Raw genomic sequence first — 21058 nt, 5'->3', positions numbered from 1 at the left:
AAGACAATCTCTGAACTCTATTCTCCTTACATTCTCCCTCTCTCCTTTTTTTCTTTAGAAGGAACGTTTCAGTTTTGGATTAACAATTGATTCAAGATCCCACTGATCCTTCAGGTAGAAGACAACAGTGCCACACAACCATTAAAACATAATTGTTTTAAACTAAAATGATAGACATGTCTGCTGTAAATTGTGAAAAGGTCAATTTAATTTATAGCATATCAATCTCAGAAAACTAATAAAAAATTTGTATTATTCAATCGACATTTATTAAGCATGTGCTACATATAAACAAAACCAAAAACAAGGTACCTGCCCTCAAAATGTTTTTAAAGGCTAGAATATCTACAAAAAGTAGACTTTTTAAGGCAGTTTATCAACTAGCATGAATTTCTGTAGCATAGAGAACAAGTGGAATAAACAGAGGATAGTTCCCTCTGATATTTTTAGTTCTAAGCAAAGAACTGCATTGAGTTTACACGAATAAAAATCAGTGTCATGATAACATGTACTTATGGAAATTTAATTGGATCCACAGTGAATGATACACATGACAATGACCTGCTGCATGGTAATCTGATATAAATGGTGAACAATCCCCACAAATGACCTGGGGCAGAGCTAGGGGCTGGGCCTGTGATTTCATTGATATAAGGAACTTTCAAATGAGGGGTCAGCTACTCCTTTGTACCTTACGGTCTTATGGAGTTGCTTAGGGAATGAGCAGTTAAATGACTTGCTCAGGATCACACAGACAGAACATGTCAGAGGCAAGGCTTGAACCCAGGTCTTCCTCAAGACATTTTTATACCTGTAAAGCTGATTTTGTTTAACCTAGTGTGAGGCAGGCTCTTGACACCATGCTGTATCTCATAAATGATCTAACCAGGATTACTAATACAAGGTCAAACCAAAATCCTAGTTTTCTTGCCTTGGCCAATTTTCCAGTATCTATACTAAGTGCCAAGGGTGATAGTGGGCAGGTAGGTGCAATAGTGGATAGAGAGCCAAGGCTGTAGTCAGGAAGACTCATCTTCCTAAGTTCAAATTGGGCCTCAGACACTTACTAGCTGTGTGACGCTGGGCAAGTCACTTAACTCTGTTTACCTCAGTTTCCTCATCTGTAAAAAAAGGAAATGGCAAATCATGCCAGTATCTCTACCAAGAAAATCCCAAATGGGGTCATGAAGAGTTAGACACAACTGAAAAATGACTGAACAAAATGATGATAGTTTCCCTTAAAGCTATGTATTAATTACATACATATTTATATAGCTAAAGGTCCTAAATCTAATGTACATTTCCCCTCTCCTTCCCTGAAGTTCCCTCTATGCCTACCCTTAGCACTCCTCAAGGCTCTGTCTACCTGGTGCTAGAGTAACAATTCCATAATCTGGGAGTTAGAAGGAACCTCTGAGGCTATTTAATTTAACTGATGCTTGATTATGAATTCCCTCTACAACATACTTAAGAGATCATCCAGACTCTGAAGACCTCCAGTGAAGGATAACCCACTATCTCCCAAGACAGCTCATCCTACTTTTTAGATAACTTACATTAAGTCAACATGGAGCAAATCTAATCCATCTTCCACTGACAATTTCAATTTCAATTCAATTCAATAAACATTTTATTAAGCACCTACTATATGTAAGGCACTGTGCCATGTTCTGGGAATACAAAGACAAAAACTCAACATGCTTCACTCTCAAGAAGTTTACATTCTACTAAAATACTTAAGGATAGCTATTATGTCTTACCTGGGTCCTCTCTTCTCCAGACTAGACATTCCTGCTTCTTCATTCCATGCCAGTCTTCATAGGCATGATCTCGAGATTTTTCAGCATCCTAATCAACTTTCTCTGAATGACTTATAATTTATCAATGTTGTTCCTAAAATGTGGCACCCAGAAGTGAACACAATCCCCTAGGCATATTCTTTTTTTTTTTTAATTTTTAGGCAATTGGGGTTAAGTGACTTGCCCAGGGTCTCACAGCTAGTAAGTGTTAAGTGTTTCCCTATGTGTATTCTGACCTTTGCTCTGTAGAGTTATACTGCCATCTCTCCAGGCCCGAGCAACTTCTCTCAATGCTGCCTCACACTCTTAATTCATCTCTAGCTTGGATTCCACTAAACACTCAAGACATTTTTATACCTGTAAAGCTGATTTTGTTTAACCTAGTGTAAAAATTTATATTCAGCCCCATTAAATTTATTAGATAATCTATTAGATTTAGCTCAACCTTTTATTCTGTCAGGATCTTTTTGGAACCTGATTTTATCATCCAACATAATAATTATCCCTCTCACATTTCTATCCCCTTCAAAATTTTACAAGCAAACCATCTATACCTTTATCTGAGTCAATGATAAAAAGTGAAACTGCACAAGGCTTAGCACAAATCCCTAGGACACGCCACTAGATACCTTATTCCAAGATGGCACAAAATTATTAGTGACTAATTCTGGCCATTTGACAAGTTCCAAATTCACTTTGTCCACAAAAATGGCAAAAGAGACGATTAAATCTTCTGCTGAGCTCTAGGTACAGGTACACCTCATTTAATTGCACTTCACAGATATTGTGTTTTTTGCAAACTGAAGGTCTGTGACAACCCTGCATCAAGCAAGTCTACTGATGCTATTTTTCCAATAGCATGTGCTCACGTCATGTCTCTGTGACACATTTTGGTAATTCTTGAAATATTTGAAACTTTTTCATTATTAGTATATCTGTTATGGTAATCTGTGATCAGTGATCTTTGATGTTACTATTGTAGTTGTTCTGGAGAGCCATGAACTATGCCCATAAGACAGCAAACTTCATCAATAAATGTGCATGTTCTGACTGCTCTACTAACCTCACCAATTCCTCTCTGTCTCTCTCTCCTCAGGCCTCCCTATTCCCTGAGACACAATAGTATTGAAGAATATTACATAAACTTACTTGATAAAGCAGCATCAGGGTTTGAGGCAACTTACTCCAATTTTGACATTCTTTTTTTTAATCTTGAATTCCAAATTCTCAAGAGTCCTTTGGAATCATCTTGGATCATTGTATTGCTGAGAACAGCTAAGTCATTCACAACTGATCATCATACAATATTGTTATTACTGTGTACAATGTTCTCCTGGTTCTGCTCATTTCACTTTGCATCAGTTTATGTAAGGATTGACTCCAATTTTGAAAGAACTTTTACTGTAGGTGAAATGCTATCAAACAGCATCGAGTGCTGCAGAGAAATCTTTCATTGAAAGGGAGAGTCAATTGATCCAGTAAACTTCATTGTCTTATTTCAAGAAATTGCCAAAGTCACCCCAACCTTCAGCAACCACCACCCTGATCTGTCAGCAGACATCAGCTTTGAGGCAAGACTCCCCAGCAGCAAAAAGATTACTACTAGCTGAAGGCTCAGGTGATGGTTAGCATTTTTAAGCAAATAGCTTGGTGCAAAGGAAGATGTCATGTAATGACACTGGTGAGATGGTCAGGGTGGGTAGGAGAAAAGGGATGCTAATTTGGTATAAAATGAAATAGGGAGCTGCTGGCTCTTGAATGATTGGTACTTAATAGGAGAGGGAGAACGATGCCTCTCGGTAATATACTGTTGAATGCTGAACTATACTAAACATTTAGGAAGAGGGTAGTGAGATGAAGACATGACCCTGACAAAATCAGTTTATAATCTAAAATAGGCACACTGATGTGAACACCTAGAACCAGTGGAAATATAAGGGGCTTGTATCATCAAGACAAATAATATATGATGGTTAATGCTTTTGCTACTATAAATATTGTATTTCTGTGGTTCACTGATGATTAAGTATAAGGTTCATGTTTTTCCCTGATCCCATCACAAAACAGCAGGCCATGTCAACCATACAAAAATCATCTGGATATTTTAGCAACCACTCAGGTACCATGATAGCTACACTTTACATCCAGATATTTCATTTTAATGCGTATTTAATTGTTTTCTTATAAAAGACCAGAATTCCAAAAGACAATAATCAAATTCAGAAAAATCCAGATCTTTTGGCCACGGTTCATTAAATGCAAATCTGATACCCTCTGCCTGTCTATACAAGTAAAAAAAAAAAAAGTCTCTCTTTATTAGACTCGATCTATTTGAGAAATCAAAGAGATAAACCACTTGAACAGATTTTAATATAAATGTTTTTGTTCCACTTTTAAGTGCAGACTCATCATTAATGACACAAAACACAGTGAACTTCCATATACGCAGGCCTATTGGTGGGCCAAAAGAAGAAAAAGATAAAGAAAGAAGTATATATGAAATACAGGCTATCAGGAAAGATTCTTATAAACTATGTTCATTATATTATTAATCAATTTATCAAATGCTTGCTTGCCTGTGTAATTCTAGGGAAGAATTTTAAGATAAAAAATCTGGATTTTCAAAAAAGCATTGTATTTGCACCTAAACAAATGAAAAGCATTGACCCATACTTCAAGACCAACTCATATGCCACTTCTTCCAGGAAGTCTCCTTTTAATTTCCCAGTTGGAAATCATAGACCTGGACTGGGCCTCATAAGTCATCAACCAACAAAGTCTAGAAATGCTAGCTACAGCAATAATATGAGAACAAAAGTAGAGGCATAAATGTTGGCAAAGAGGAGACAAAATTTTCTTTTTTGAGCAGAAAACATGATGGTGTACTGAGTAAAATCCCGAAAATTAGCAAAGAAACTAATTGAAACAATTATAGATTCAACAGGGTAGCAGAATACAAAATAAATTCACAAACATCATCGGCATCTCTACAAAATACTAACAAAACCCAAGAACAATAAATTCCATGCAAAATAATTACAAAATATATAATATATGGTCATTAGCCTACCAAGATACACATAAGATTTATATAAATATTGTATTTATATTATATATTATATATATAAATATTGTATTTATATTATGTAAATAAATCTAAAACACTTTTAACAGAAATAAAGGGAGACTTAGAAATTACTAATCTGCTCATGATTAGATAATCCATTATTACCAGACTTCAAACTACAGTATAAAGCAGTAATGATTAAAAAAAAAATTGGTACTAGTTAAAAAAAAAAAACAGAAAAAAGGAATAGACTAGGGGGAAAAAAGAAACAGAAGCAACTGGGAACAGTGACCTCATGTTTGATAAAAATAAGGGCATAAATTACTGGAGGAAGAACTTTTTTTTTTTTGACAAGAACTCCTCGGAAGACTGGAGAGCAATTTGGCAGAATTTAGTTTTAAGCTGACATCTTAAACCATATATCACAAAAAGCTGAAAATGGATACATGAGCTGATAATAAAATATCAAACCATAAAAAAAATCAGAGGAGAATGAAATACCTTTTACAACTATGGCTCAAGATAGAATTCTTAATAACAAAAAAGGGGATAAAAGAGATCAAAAAAGGTAAAATAAACAATTTTGACTACATCAAATTTTTTAAGTTTTTGAATGAATAATATCAAAGAAAGAATTAGAATAGCAATAGTAGAGCAAGAAAAATATTAATGTCAAATATTACCAATAAAAGTCTGATACCTAAAATATATAGGAATTATATAACACCATAAGTCATTCCCCCAAAAATAAGCAGTTTAAAAAAAAAAGACATGAACAAGTCTTTTAAAGAATTGAAAACCATATATAAAAATGTGCTCCAAATCACTGATAGTAAGAAAAATTAAAATGAAAACAACCCTGGCACCATGACAAAAGATGGAAATAGGCAATGTTGAGGAAGTTCTTGGAAGACAGATTCATTGACATACTGGTGGTGAAATTGTAAAGTGGTCCAACCATTCTAGATTTCACTTTGGAATTATGCAAGAAAAATTACTAACTTGCCCATACCATCTGACTCAGCAATCCCACTACCATACTGAGATTATATCCCAAGGAAGACAATGACAAAAACATATAGTACAATATATACTCTTTCTGGTGGCAAAGAACTTGAGGCCAAGTGGGTATCCATTGATGGTGAGATGGCTGAGAAAACTATATGAATGTAATGAGATATTACTATGTAGTTAGAAATGACAAGAGTTAAGTCAGAGAGGCATGGAAAGATATGCATGAACTGATGCAGATGGAAAATAAGCAGGACAAAGAAAACATATACACAAGAACTATAATAATGCAAATTAAAAGACCACTAGGGGCAACAAGATGGCACCAGCTCTGGAGTCAGGAGGACCAGAGTTCAAATGTGAACTCAGACACTTATTAGCTATGTGACCCTAGGCAAGTCACTTAACCCCATTGCCTCAAAAAAAAAAAAAAAAAACCAATAAAAGAAAGGAAGTTGAACTCTGAGTTAACTGGAAAACTAATGACAGTCCCAGAGAATAAATAATGAAACATACCTCTTCCTTCTTGCAGAGGGGTGGGGGCTGCTAGGATCAGGTTTGCTTTTAAAAAGAAAAGCGATCAAGGACACTGGGGTGATAGAAAGACTATTGGATTTAGAGTCAAGGAACATGGGTTCCAATTCTTTCTCTGCTAGTTATCAGCAATGTAATCTTGGGAAAAATCAGTCCGTCTAGTCTTCAGTCTCCTTCCTGCAGAATGAAGGAGCTGGACTCTTAATATCTCTACAATTGTTCCTACTTTTAGGGCCCAGGGCCTATATATGAATTGCGGGAATGGAGAACTCTTTTGGAGGAGCTTTGCCCTTGAAGACATCAGGCAAGGTGGAGGCAACCATCTCCCTGATGTGCCCTTAGCGCTTCAGATCCTGAGTTTACCTTCACAGTGCTTGCCCTCTCCTTGGTAGCCTGGCTTGCAGGAGCACTTATAGGACTCGAGTGTGTTCTGACAGATGGCATCTGCGTGGCAGTCATCAATTCCTCCTGCACACTCATCAACATCTGCAAAGAAGAGAAGTTCAGCAGCAGCTCAGCGGTTTCCTTAAATGAAGTGTGCTGCCATCTTCTTTCAGCAGAAGGAGACTGGACGGGTTAACCTCTTTTCTTCTAACCAAATGTCCACCCAATCTGTCCCTGCCCACTTTACCAATCAGGAAAGCAGCATAGGCCTTACTGAACTAAAAGATACTATTCTTGAAAAAGGTGCTCTATATTTATCAAACTAAAGAAACTAAAATTTAACTGCAATTTTAGAAATTAGTAGCTAAACTCTCCTTTAAAAGAAGACAAGATATCTGTTTCCGAGATATTAAGGTGTGCCTGGCATATCCTTACACGTGCTTATGATTGGTAGAAATATTTGGTGGAAGTTAATCTTCCTGATTTTTTTTTTAATCAAGTTTGGGAAATAATTGAAGTTGAGTTAGCCCTAGCTCATCAAAAGCACTTAACTCCAGATGCTGAAAATTCAGGCTTATTCTTGAAAAAGGGTCACTTAAGGGCATTCCCTGCTCCCCAGGCAGCTGGTCCCCCAGCAAGTAAAAGCACTAGTGAACCCCACGGCCCAAAGAGGGAGGGAGGCCAGGGGGGGCACAGAGGTGTCTGTGGGAAGCAGTCCTGGGTCTAGAATGTACAGAAAGGGAAAGCAAGAAGAGGGGAGGGAGGAAAGGGGAGGGAAGGGAAGGAGGAGGGGGAAAGAAGGGGAGAGGGGGGAAAGAGGAGAGGGAGAAGAGGCGAAGAGAGGAGGGGAAGGAGGAAGGGAAGGGGGATAAGGTGGAGAAAGAAAGAGGAGTGAATGGGGAGGGGAGAGAGAAGGGTAAAGTGAAGGAGAAAGGGAGGAAGAAAGGGGTGAAGGTGGAGGAAGGAGGGGTGCAGGGGAAGGAAGAAAGGGGTGCAGGAGCTGGAAAGAGGGAGGAAGGGGCAGGAAGAAAGAGGGGTAAAAGGGAAGGAGGAAAGAGGGGCAAAGGGGGAGGAGAGAAAGGGGAGGGGGAGGAAAAGGGAGTGAAGGGAGAGGTGAGAAAAGGGGGAAGGGGAAAGCGAAGGAGACCAGAGGAGTGGAGGGGAGCGCAGGGACCCGGCCGGCGGCAGGGAGCTGTCAGCAGCCCGGCCGGCGGCGGGGAGCTGTCAGCAACCCCGCCGCGCACCGCCCCCGGCCCCCGCCCCCCGCCCCCCCGCCGGGCTCGCCCCGCGTCCCGTCCCGCCCCGCTCCCTCGCTCCCTCGCCTCCGGACGCTCACCCTGGGATGGCGGCGGGGACAGCGACAGCCCCGAGACCAGGAGCAGCGGGAGCAGCGGGAGCAGCAGGAGCAGCAGAGGCGCCCCGGCCGGCCCGGAGCAGTCGCGGCCCCGGCCCCCCATCGCGGAGCCGGAGGCGGCGGGAGCGCAGCGCAGCGCAGCACAGGAGTGCCTGGAGTCGAGCGGTCGCCGCCGCGGGAGGGGCGCGAGTGCGCGTGAGGGAAGGCGCGCTGCCCGACTCGCGCCCGCCAGCCGCCCGTCTGACACTCTGACAGCCGCGGCTCGCGCCCGCCTGCCCCGGGCTGCCCCGCCCCCAGAGCCCGGCCTCATTTTCACCGGGGGACAGGGCGGCCCCGCCCCTTACCCCCCCACCCCCGCAGCCTCGCTCCCAGCCGGGCCAAAGGGGCGGGGTCTCCTGACCGTCCCTCTCCCCGCCCCCCTGCGGCCCGACTCCGACTCCGACCTACACACCTGGCGGGCTCGGGGCTGGCTGCCTCGCCTCCTGAGCGCACGTGGCTGCGGCGCCTCCGCTCCCTCGGGCACTTGTCCTGGGGAGCGACTCGTCCCAGAAAAAGTGGTTGTCCTGCCCCCAGAAGCCCCTTCTCGTACCCAGAGACCTTGTTCTCTCCTAAGCGAATTCAGGTCAACAAACATTCGTTAAGGCGCCTACTGTGTGCAAGGCATTGTCTCCCTACTTAGGGAATTCAGTTCAAGGAGCATTCATTAAAGTGCCTAATGTGTGAGAGGCACTGCGGCAGCCAGGGCCACTAGGAGCGCAGCTCTAGAGGAGGCTCTCATTTTACAGATGAGGAAGCTGAGACTCAGAGAGGCAGGATTTGAACCCAGGTCCTCTGACTCCGGAGCCAGTGCTCTTTTCCTCCGCCCCACTCCCGGGCTTCCTCCCTCTCATCCCAGCACCGCAAACTCCTGCAGTAGAGCATACCTCTGTCTATGTCTATCCTCCCCCGAGCTCATTAACACCGCTGGTTCCATCACTAACTGCTGTCCCCTCGACCACAGTACCATCATTGGCTCGGGAGTTGTGGGGTGAAGGGGGCACTGGCCTGGCTAGGGCAACGTAGCTTTCGGGGAATCTCAGACTCTCAAGCAAAGGGAAGCACCTTAAAAATCACCTGTTCCTCGCCCATCTCTTGTGCCTGAACGCACGCGCGCGCAGACACACATTTTTATGTAGATAGAACTGGGTTAAAACGATCCCTCCAAAAAGAAATATCAGGAAAAGGCAAACTGAAGCAAACGAGGATGATAAAAGGGAGAAAACGAAGTCCTGAATTTAGTCCCCGACCATTGCCCCATTGATGGCACTGGTGATGTAGGCTGTTTCTGTATAAGAAAGACCGGCTTTTTTTTTTTTTTCCAGGTCCATCTGGGGAGCATCTCAAGTCAGTACCCATCGGGATCTCAGTGCTGGTCACTCGAGAGGCTGAGTCCCACAAGGTCTATAGGGAAATGATGTGGAAGCTGGGGAGCATCTCCTTAAGTCAGTACCCATCGGGATCTCAGTGCCTGGTCACTTGAGCGGCTGAGCCCCACAAGGTCTATAGGGAAATGATGTGGAAGTTGGGGAGCATCTCCTTAAGTCAGTACCCATCGGGATCTCAGTGCTGGTCACTCAAGAGGCTGAGCCCCACAAGGTCTATAGGGGAATGATGTGAAAGCCTCCCTTATCAGGCTTCAGCTCTGGGCCCCAGGATATTCCAAGACGGTGTACCCGAACACGAAACCGTGAACAGAATATCCTATATCATCAGAACATCCGGACACAATTATCATTACACCAAACTGCAAGTCACAAATAGAGCTACGTAGGCACACAGATTCACACCCTGCCATCTCCATCTCACGGCTTTCCTCTCCATACTCCTTCCTCCTTCACCCACGCTCTGAATAATTTGAGGGGGTTAGTTTGTCCTGTAGACGTACTGCTGCACATTTCTATTTGAGAGAAGAAAAAAAAAAGGTCCCTTTTAAAAAGGGGGGGAGGCGTGGCGGGGTGATGTCTTTTTGACCTTTTCATCCCCAGTGAAGGCAGGCAGGTTGCATCCTTTTCTCCCTGTCTGTTTCTGTCTCTCACTCTTCCCTCCCTCCCCCTTTTGCTTTGTTCTGAGAGAAACACTGGCTATTTCTAGTTGTAAGGATGGTTTATACACATTTGTAAATCTTCACTTGGTGAAACTTTCCCTGTCTTTGTCTTTGTTTTCTTAATGGTAGCCATAAATTACTGCCTTCTTTTCTCACTGGTCCATCAAGCTTCATTGCTTTTGAAATGATCAAAGTTTTTTTTTTTTCTTTTAAAATCCAACTAGAAACCATCTATTGTGTGGAGCAGACCTTTTTAACTTCAGTCAAAGCATATAAATACATAAAGCAGCCCATTAAACTCTTAAGGAAGACTTCTTCCTCTCACTTTCACTAGGTAAAGAAAACTTTGAAAAAAAAATACTGCTTTTTCCATCACTGTTACCCCAAGCTTGAGTTTTACCAAGTGGGTAAGTGAATAATGATAACTTCATTCCTCTCTCGCATCTTTTCGCTTTTTCGCGATATCATTGCCGGGTGTCACTTCTACCTTCCCCCCCGGAGCAAACCACAGATTATACACTCAGAAAAATTGCCAAATTCAAATCGTTTTACTGATTTTCATTTGGTCAGCCTTCAGCCTTCTGTATGTAGATCACAGATCACACACAGCAAAAAACATTAGAGCTAGCAGGGACCTTAGAAGATGGTCTAATCCAGCTCATTTCAGGAAACAAACCCAGAGAAGAAAAATATTTTGCTCAAGGTCGCACGAGTTGGTGACAGAGTCAGATCTGGAATCCACACTCCGAGTCTGCTGTTCTTTCCATGCCATTATGTTTCCAATACCACTGTGCGGACAGTGGGGCACGTATCATTATCCTCATTTTCCAGGAAATTGAGAGAAATGAAATGACCTGCGCGTGGTTGCACTGGAAAGTATGTCAGGGATACTTGAACTCTCCTCCATTTAATTTTTAATGTGTTAGTAAATTTAGCAGTTTGTGCCTATGTTAAGGACGAGGAGAAACAGAGGAAAAAAGGAAAAGATTACTGAGGAAAAGAAGAGGATTTTTGGTGTGAAAAATGCTTAGGTGGCATCCTTGTGTCCATTCTGTCCATTAAGCTAATTTAGATGACAGCAGCTGAATTGCCAGGGGGAAAAAAACTGGCCTCACACCAGAGACTCCAAGTCCAGTGTTCTTTCCACTGATTTTGTTTTCAGTTAATGCATTTTAAACAGTAGTGCACAATGTCTGTTTCTTGTAGAAGTATTAGAATCTTTGCCATCTGATTACGGGGAATTATCCAAATATCCCACTTGGCTTGCCAAAGGCCCATTTTCAGGTTGCACAAGGCATTGCCAAACAAAAATCTCCCTCCATTACTCTAGACTAACATTTCCCAAATTAATTTGACCATGAAAGACTTAAGATCTCGAGATTTTTTTCTTATTAAAAAAAGTATCTTCTTATTTTAAAAAACTGTTTTATTGGCCTGTTATTTTTGCATCATATTTATTTCCAAATATATTTCTCCCTCCTTCCCTACTCAGCAAAAGATGAAAAAGCAAAAGAAAAGAGTTCAGCAAAACTAAACTAAACAAGGACCATGTCTGACAGTACATGAAATATTCTACATCCCTAGTCCTCAATTTATGCAATGACAGCAAGAGGATGTGTTTTCTCAACTCTTCTCTGGAACTAACCTCTGTCATCCTAATTACACGGCAATTTCACATTTTTGTTGTTGTTTCCATTTATGTGGTTGCAGTTGTTGAATATACTGTTTTCGTGATTGGCCCTGCTTACTTCACTCTGCATCAGTTCAGATAAGTCTTCCCATGATTGTCTGGAATTATTCATATTTAGAATTTGTTACAGTACCGTAATATTCTATTGCATTTGTGCACCATAGTTTATTTAATGATTCCCTAATCAATGAGCATTTAGTTTATTCCCAGTTCTTTGCTACCACAGAAAGGATGTGTTAATATTTTGGTGATTGTATCCCCAATGCTTAGCACAGTGTCTAGCACATGGTAGGTGCTTTAAAAATGCCTATCAAGGGGCAGCTAGGTGGCGCAGTGGATAGAGCACTGGCCCTGGATTCAGGAGGACCTGAGTTCAAATCCAACCTCAGACACATAACACTTAATAGCTGTGTGACCATGGGCAAGTCACTTAACCCCATTGCCTAGCCAAATGATAAATAAATAAACAATAATAATAAATGCCTATTGAATAAAGGATCTTTCTTGGACTTGTAATACAGTGATCCAAAAAAATTCTGGCCTTGGGGAGGGGATACCCCTAGAAAAAATGGGGAGCTAGGGAGATTTTAGAAAACGTAGGGAGTTGAGACTATTTTCATACAAAAAAAAAATACTACATATACCAAATATTTTATAAAGACCTAATTTCATAGTTTGGGGCAGCTAGGTGGAGAAGTGAATAGAGCGCTGGGCCTGAAGTCAGGAAGTCTCATCTTCCTGAGTTCAAATCTGGTCTGAGACTATGTGACCCTGAGCAAGTCACTTAACCCTGTTTGCCTCAGTTTCCTTATCTGTACAATGGGCTAGATAAGGAAATAGCAAATCACTCCAGTGTCTTTGCCAAGAAAACTCCAAACAGAGTCACAAAGAGTTGGACACGACTGAACAACAATTTCAAGTTAATATTCCAGGGAGAAATGTCATTAATCATCAAAACTTCCTTACGGATCACCTATTCATGTTGTATAGGACGCTAGGGTTTTGTGGAAGAGTTTAGGAAATATTGCCTTATGGCCTTTTAATCTTTCATTTTATCGTGGACCCCTCTGTCAGTCTGCTGAATCCACTGGGCCCCTTCCTAAAATAAGGTTTTAAATGCATAAAATAAAATACAGAGGATTCCAAAGGAAATGAAAATTAATGAAAATAAAGATGCAACATTTTTCCCGTCTAAGAACCCCTAAAACCTATCCAATCTAATTTTTATATAAAAATTTCATGGGAACATTAGGTTGTCTGAAAACTATGCGGTAAATAGTATTGCATCTTGGAGAGAAAAACCAACCATTCTCTTTCGGCCAGTCATTAAATCATTATGTTAGATTTGGTCAGTCATTAAATCGTTATGTTACATTTGGTCAGTTATAAAATCATTATGTTAGATTACTGAAATGAGAGATGTAAAAGTCCAGTTAAAGTACCTGGTTTATTCCTGTCTAGAGAGATCCTAGATGTTAAAAATGAAGATAGGATCTGTAGCTCTCTACAATGCTTCATTGATCTGTCTTGCAATTTTACCACAGACAACCCACTGACACTTTGCCATTTTTTAATTGATCAATTATAAACAGGGAAAAAAATCATTGTTTTTTTCTGATATTCCAAAAAAAATAGTTTTTTAAGTAAAAAAAAAAACAGCAACTAAGGAAAAAATTGTTTACAAATCCCATGGAGGCATTCATTGCTACTGTAAAAGAAGGGCCAAAAGAAACATGGCATGCATGACTGTAACTCTATTTTCTATCCTCCCCTTGGTAGTCATGCAGGAGGTGTGGCACAGTGCCTCTGGGCACGGGCTGCTCTGGATTGTTCGGGGGGTTTGCCAAACAGAGTAAGTACTTGTCCTTGCTCGTCGTGAAAATATGTTCATTAATCCATCGCCCTAGTATGATTGCAGTTAGGATATATGGGATTTGTGGAGATACGCTCTGTCCAGACTCCAAGAGGGTGTTTCAATAATTAATAACAGAGAAAAGTAGCTAAACAGTCCCAGGATAATCAGAGCAAGAGCCAAACAACTGTATTTGTTGCTGCTTCAGGAATAGCCTTATCTTCAATTGCTCCCATTTTGTCTATTGAGCTAATCTGAATGATGGCAGCTGAACCAGCAGAAGACCAAAAAAAAAAAAAAAAACCAAAAAACCCCAAAAACTCCAGAGTAGGAATATTTTGAGAAAGCTCTAAGAATTGTAACTATTAATGAGATCAACATAGGGCTGCAAGTGTTTGCCTTTCTTTCTTTCTTTCTGAAAAGATAGATGCATTTCAGGAGAAAGCAAATCACTCAGCAATAACTAGCTTTGGTGTAAATTCAAATATTTTGAGAGAGATTCCAGACACAGTAAACTTTGACATATTATATACCAGAGCCTAAAAGGAAGACAGAACCACTGAAGCCAGACCCTGCCCCCAAAGGGGAAAAAAAAAAAGCTAAAAGATTCAATGTCAAAGCACTTCCAAGGCTGGTCATCATTTATGGGCACTAAACAGAGCCAGCAAGTTACATTTGGTTCAAATTGGTCTCTAGAGCCTCGTATGACTCTACTGCTTGGCTTGAATACAAAGAATGAGTGGGAAAGTCAGAGCCTAGGCCATAATGATATTTTTTGCTTATTAATAATAAGAATTACTTATTGGACACTAAAATTGTATTGGGTGAAGCAGGATTGCATTACATTCTTTGTATGGCAGGTTTACAATTTAAATAGAGGAAAGGAAAGTGAAGGTGTTCCCACAGATTCAGAGTAGTACAGGAGGGAGGGAGGGGAGAGAGAGAGAGAGAGAGAGAGAGAGAGAGAGAGAGAGAGAGAGAGAGAGAGAAAGCACTAGACTTGAATCAGAAGATCTGGGTTCTTGACTCTGCCACCATCTTGTTGTGAGAGCTTGTCTTCATCATTTATCCTGAGACTACTTCTTTATTTTAAAATGACAGGGTTGAACTGACAATGATCTGGTCCCTTTCAGCTCTAAACCTATTTTTATTTTAGTCATGTAGTTTCAACCAAACTAGTCTTTCCCATCCTTGTCTCTTTTTAAACTTTATTTTATTTCCAATTAACAAGCATTTATTATCTCTTCGTCCTACCTCTTCACCCCCATTTAAAAAAAAAAAAAGAAAGAAAAATCAAATCTTTGTAACAAAGTCAAGCAAAATAAATACCTGAGTGTTCCATGTCCAAAAATGTATGTCTCATTTTGTGTCTCAAGTTCATGGTTTCTGTCAGGAAATGAGTAACATGGTTAATTTTCATTACTATAAAATAGAGTTATTGTGTTGATCAAGGCCCTTAAATTTTTCAAAGCTGTTTGTCTTCACAATGACATTGTTAGTATTTAAATTGTTCACCTAGTTCAGCTCATTTTATTTTGCATGAATTCATACAAATCTTCACAGGTTTCTCTAAAATCATCCCCTTCATAATTTCTTAGATCCCAATAGTATTCTATTACAATCACATATCATACTTTGTTCAGTCATTTCCTAATTGATGGGTTCCCCTTCAGTTTATAGTTCTTTGCCACCACAAAAAAAAACAACAACAACAACATATATTTTTGGATGTATAGGTCCTTTTCCTCTTACTTTGATCTCTTTAAAGGAATAGGCTTTGTAGTGGCATTACTAGATCAAAGGGTAGATATACAATTTAATAATATTTTGGGCGTAGTTCCAAACTGCTAGATTATTGTATAGCTCCATCACCAATTCATTAGTGTACCAATTTTTCTGCAGCCTTTTCAACATTTGTCATTTTCCTTTTTGTCAAATTCTGCCATTTGATGGGTATGAGGTAAAACCTTAGAGATACTTTAATTGTCAATTCTCTCATTATTCATGGTTTGGAGAATGTTTTCATGTGGCTATCGGTGGCTTAGATTTCTTCCTTTGAGAACCACCCATTCATATCTTTTGACCACTTACCAGTTGGGGAATGGCTCTTATTCATATAAATTCGAATCAGTTCTTTATGTATCTTGGAAATGAGACCATTATCAGAGAAACTTGCTGCAAAGGTTCCCCCCCAACCCTCTATTACTCATATCCCTTCTAATTTTAGCTACATTGACTTGGTTTGTACAAAAACTTTTTAAAGTTATGTGGTCAAAATTCGTCCTTTTTTATCTTTTATGTTCCTTTTTTTGTCTTGTTTGGTAATGAATTCTTCCTCTATTCATAGGTCTCAGAAGTACTTTCTTCTTTTCTCTTCTAATTTGTTTATGATGTGACCTTTTATATCTAAGTCACGAATCCATTTGGCACTTATCTTAACGTATGGTATGAGGTGTTGGTCGGTTTAGACCAATTAGTTTCTGCCAGACTGCTTTCTTGCTTCCCCAATAATTTTTGTTGAATAGTGAGTCCTTATCCTAGTTGCTACAGTCTTTGGGCTTATTGAACCCTTGGCTACTAGGTTCATTTGCTTCTCTATGTTGTATAACTAATTGTTACTTACGGTACTTGTCAGTTTTATTCTCTTTCCTTTATCACATTTTATCTTTCATAATCTTATTCCTCCATTAGAATATAGTCTCCTTGAAGGTAGGGACCATGGCCTTTTTCATTTTTCTATCCCTAGTGCTTGTCCCAATAATCTGCACATAACAGGCAGCCAATAAATGTTTGTTGAATTGAATCATACTAAACAAGAAATGAATGTCACTAGACATTGAATAGCCCAAGGAAGGGAGAAAACTGAGAAAAAGGCTTCAGAAATTAAAACTGTAACTTAAAACATTATAGCTTCCACCAAACCTAGTTCAAAGAAACAAAAATCAAAAGTATATAGAAATGGGTTTTTTTTTTAGTTTCCTTATTATAATGTAGGAGAGTATCAAGACACTGAAATACTACCCAACATGTCTGTCTATCTATAGACAGACCGACCATACAGAAGGTTAGTTAGTAGTGACTTTAAACATCCAGCATTAAGGAGCCTCTGTCACAATTATCCTAATAGGTAGTGCAGGGGTTGGGAACCTGCGGCCACAAGGCTACGTGTGGCCCTCTAGGTCCTCAAGTGTGGCCCTTTGACTGAATCCAAACTTCAAACAAATTAAGTTTGGGCTCAGTCAAAGGGCCACACTTGAGGACCTAGAGGGCCACACGTGGCCTTGTGGCTGAAGGTTCCCCACCTCTGGGGGAAAAGAACAGTTGGCCATCACTTGAAGCAACCAGGGGAACACACAACTTTTCAAGAGGATTTGATAATATCATTAGAGATTCATGAGCAGCATTCCATTTAATTCCATTTAATAAGCAATTATTAAGTGCCAACTATGCACTAATGTGCTAAGTTCTGGGGGAAATCCAGGTTAAAACAAAACACTAGTTTCTCTCAAGGCATTTAGATTCTACTTGTATGGGGAGGATATATCTTATACACAAATAAGTAAATGTAAAATATATATATGTATATATATATATATATTAATGCAAGATAAATTCAAGATGGAAAAAACACTAACAACTGGACAGAGGAGAAACAGAAAAACTTATGTAGGAGAAGGCACCTGAGTTGTGCTTTGAAGGAAGCTGGAGATTCTCAGAGGTAAAAGTGAAAAGGGAGTACATTCCAGGCATGAAATACCACCTATACGAAGGCACAGAGGTGGGAGATGTTCAGAGAACAACTAACAGGTCAGTTTGCTTAGAAGGGAAAGGAAAATATATATATTATCATTTCATCTAAAGTAGGAGGGGGGCGTAGCTAGGTGGTACAATGGGTAGGGTGTCAGACCTGGAGTCACGAAGACACATCTTCCTAAGTTCAAATCTGGCTTCAGACACTTAATAACTGTGTGACTCTGTGCAAGTCACTTAACCTTGTTTGCCTCTGTTTCCTCATTTATAAAATGAACTGGAGAAGGAATGGCAAACCACTCCAGCATCTTAGCCAAGAAAACCCCAAATGGTGCCACAAAAAGTCAGATACTACCAAAAATGAAAGTGTGAGGACTAATATTTGCCAGACTTTCCCTGATGTAGCTTTTTAACTCCCACCTATAATGGGGAGAACCAGATCTAGGCCCCTCTTCTGTTCCTAATCCACAGGGATTCACTTTCCCTAAAAAGAGACAAAGCCTCCCCCAGGACCTTGACTGGCCTCTGCTTTTTCCACAATTTCTTTCCCCCATTCCCCGCCAAGGATCAGGGTAAGCTTTACTTCCTCCAAAAAGTTTTCCAGGGCTATTCCAGTCCATAGTGACCTCTCCCATCTATTAATGTAATTAGAACCAATAGACCTCATTTGGCACTTAATCATAGATTGCCTTTTACAGACAGTTAGTGTCCTTTTATGTATATTTCTTGTCTCCAGGCTTTATAGATGCTAGCTGCATTTAATGATTGAACCACAGGAAAACATATGCTGTTAACTACAGAACTGAAAATGGTTCTCTGGCTTTGTAGACACAAGACATGGTCTAGCTTGTTTCCTTTGAGAACAAATGACCCAGTAAGCCCCAGGCCAACAATACCACCTAGTCAGAATATATCCTCTACCCTCAATTCTCTTCTGCAGAGCATGAAGAAAAGGCATCTTGGACCACTACAGATATTTCTACACTAGGAAGAACTTACTTCCGGGCTAATGAAATTACTTGGCTATCCCCCTTGGACACCATCTTGTGAGAGCTTACCTTCATCACTCTTTCTCTCTGTCTCTCTCTTTCTGTCCTTCTCTCTCTCCCCCTCTCTTTCTCTCTCTCTCTCCTCAAAAAGTACAGCCGCTAACAATTAGCTAATAATAAGCTGTTGACATTCTAATGTAAGGGAAACCTTACCTTCTGAACCAGGAATTAGAAGACCTGGGTTTCTAGTTCAGGCTTTGCCAATGACGAGTTGCTCGACTTTGGGCAAATCATTTCCCCTTTCTAGGTCTGTATTTCCTCATCTGTAAAATAATGGTAACAACATCCTGCCTATTTCACGCTGCAATAATGGCATAATGGATAGAGGTCCACCTTGGTATCAAGACCTAGATTCTGACGCCTGCCAAAGACCCCTTCTGGCTCTATGACCCTGGGCAAGTGACTTGCCATCTCATTGCCTCAGGCAAATCTCCAAAACTCAAAGCTACAAGGGAGTTTCAGATTTGAATTGGTAGAGAAATCTCAGATCAGGACCAAAACAAATGGTACATTCCATCACCCTAAAATAGTGATGATGGGGCATATTTTATACACTCTATCAAAAACAATGGATGGACCTCTCAGTGCCTATGGCCACTCTCTAGGTCATTGAAATTACAGAACAGGTGGGGATCTGCATTTGTAGGGGGAGTTCCCTATACCACTAAAATCACAGGTCCAGATTAAAAAAAAAACAAACAAACCCAAACCTCGAAAAACCCAATTGTGGGAATAGAATATATAGAAAGAGGACTAGGGTATTTACTGAGCAACTCACTGAGGCATGTCTCTATAGTACTGAGGCAAATTCTGCGTAGCTTGTGAAAACTAGTCTCTTTACTTTATGGGCACCATGTACTAGGGGCTCAGCAAGAGATGCCAAAGAACTAAGAAAAATGATTCTCAACCTCAAAAAGCTGGAGGTGGGAGGGTGGGAATGGTGTATTTTAGATGGAGATTCACCGGGCCTGCCCATCTTTTGTATCTTTCCCTTTCCCCCTCACCAAACGAAATCTTTCCTCATCTTCAATAAAAATAATGGGAGCTAAGGGAGGGATTGGGATTAAAAACTTGTCCCAAAACACCTTGAGAAAAATTACAGAGAAAATACTCCAACAGGAACAAGACAAGGGTCAAATTTCCTTGGAACATGCACCAAGAGACTGAATTCTTTTGCTGTGCTGAATTCTATTGCATCTAGAGTTGCTCCAGTGAATCACCCATCACCAGGGGAGGGGAAGCTTTTGGATACGCTGAGATTTTTGGCTGCAATGGTATTGGTTATGGCAGAATTTGTCCTATTCGTCATGCTAAAACGCCTAAGTGATGGAGAGAAGGGACTCTAGGGTAAATCCTCTGACAACTGGAGGAAGTAAGTTTTGAGTCAAGTCCTGAATGGAGTGAGTAGATCTGGATGAGTGTCGAGGAGAGCAAAGGTAAAGCAGGTGGGGTGGTATATAAGCTGTGCAGAGACAGGGGGTTGGGCATCTGTTTCTGTATAATGGGCAGATTGATTTCTCTTTGAACTAAGTGGGAGGCTCTTTGATAGGGAACACCCATCAGATCACAGGTCTGACTAATTCAGTCCCCTCCTCAGAAACTTCCAGTGCCGAGGGGAAATTCAGGTGATGTAAAAACAAAAGGTATAAATGAAATTAATTTTTTAAAAAATCTTTCAGTGCCAATTCCTTGACCAGGCATTTAAAGTCCTTCATAATGTGGCTCCCACTTACCTTTTCAGTTTGATTTAATGCTATTCCCCCTCATAAACTCTAGTACTGGTCAAACCAGACTAATTTGTTTTCCCTGAAATCTATTACAATATCTCCCCACTTCATCCATTCACAGACCTCATCCTACACACCTGATAGGCTGTCCTGCACCTCGGTCTCTTAGAATCCTGATCTCCCTTTGGCCTAGTTGAGATTGGATAACATAGTTGTAGTGGACCCAATCTGCATAATTTCTTCCCTTCCTCTTACAGTATTCGGCTGCTTGGGAGTAGGAGGGGAGAAGGCAGATGGTGAGGGTGACCCAGGGCTGAGGATTAGCAAGGAATGAATAACCAAAGGACAAGGAGACAATGGATTCAAGGGTGGAGACATCTGTTGGATCTCTTTGTCTCTGTCTCTATCTCTGTCTCTCTCTCTCCCTCCCTTTCCCTCTCTCTTCTCTCCCTCCCCCTCCCTTTTCCCTCCCTCCCAGCTCCCTGCTTCCTTCCTCCCCCTCTCTCTTCCCCTGTCATTCCCTCTTTTCTCTCTCTCTCTCTTTCTCTCTCTCTCTTCCTCTCAAAAAGCACAGAAGCGAATAATTTCTTAACCGGCCTTAATAATAATTTCATCCTTTGAAAGGTGGAAGGACCAACAACGGGAACTTTTATTCTAGCCCAATGAGAAACTGGTTGCTAGAGAGGAAATGACGAAAACTTTGAGGGCAGTTGATCACTCCATCTTGGAAATTTTTGAAAGGAGACTAGAGAAAGACT

The 21058-nt window shown here is 40.7% G+C and overlaps 1 protein-coding gene across 3 annotated transcripts in view; it reads right to left on the bottom strand.

The window, feature by feature from the left end:
* Positions 1-8252, bottom strand: part of SCUBE2 (signal peptide, CUB domain and EGF like domain containing 2) — an 85052-nt gene extending 76800 nt beyond the window's left edge. For all 3 annotated transcript variants that reach the window (XM_027852585.1, XM_027852587.1, XM_027852588.1), the window contains exons 1-2: positions 8132-8252; positions 6775-6897 (exon numbers count right to left, since the gene is read on the bottom strand). In XM_027852585.1, coding sequence (XP_027708386.1) covers positions 6775-6897; positions 8132-8252 — 244 coding nt within the window. The remainder of the gene's footprint in view (positions 1-6774; positions 6898-8131) is intronic.
* Between the last annotated feature and the right edge of the window lie 12806 nt (positions 8253-21058).

This window comes from Vombatus ursinus, unplaced genomic scaffold (genome assembly GCF_900497805.2).
Source record: "Vombatus ursinus unplaced genomic scaffold, bare-nosed wombat genome assembly UNPS02009770.1, whole genome shotgun sequence".
Taxonomy (NCBI): Eukaryota; Metazoa; Chordata; class Mammalia; order Diprotodontia; family Vombatidae; genus Vombatus; species Vombatus ursinus.
The sequence above is the reverse complement of the archived record's forward strand: the minus strand, read 5'-3'. Positions and strand labels throughout refer to the sequence as shown.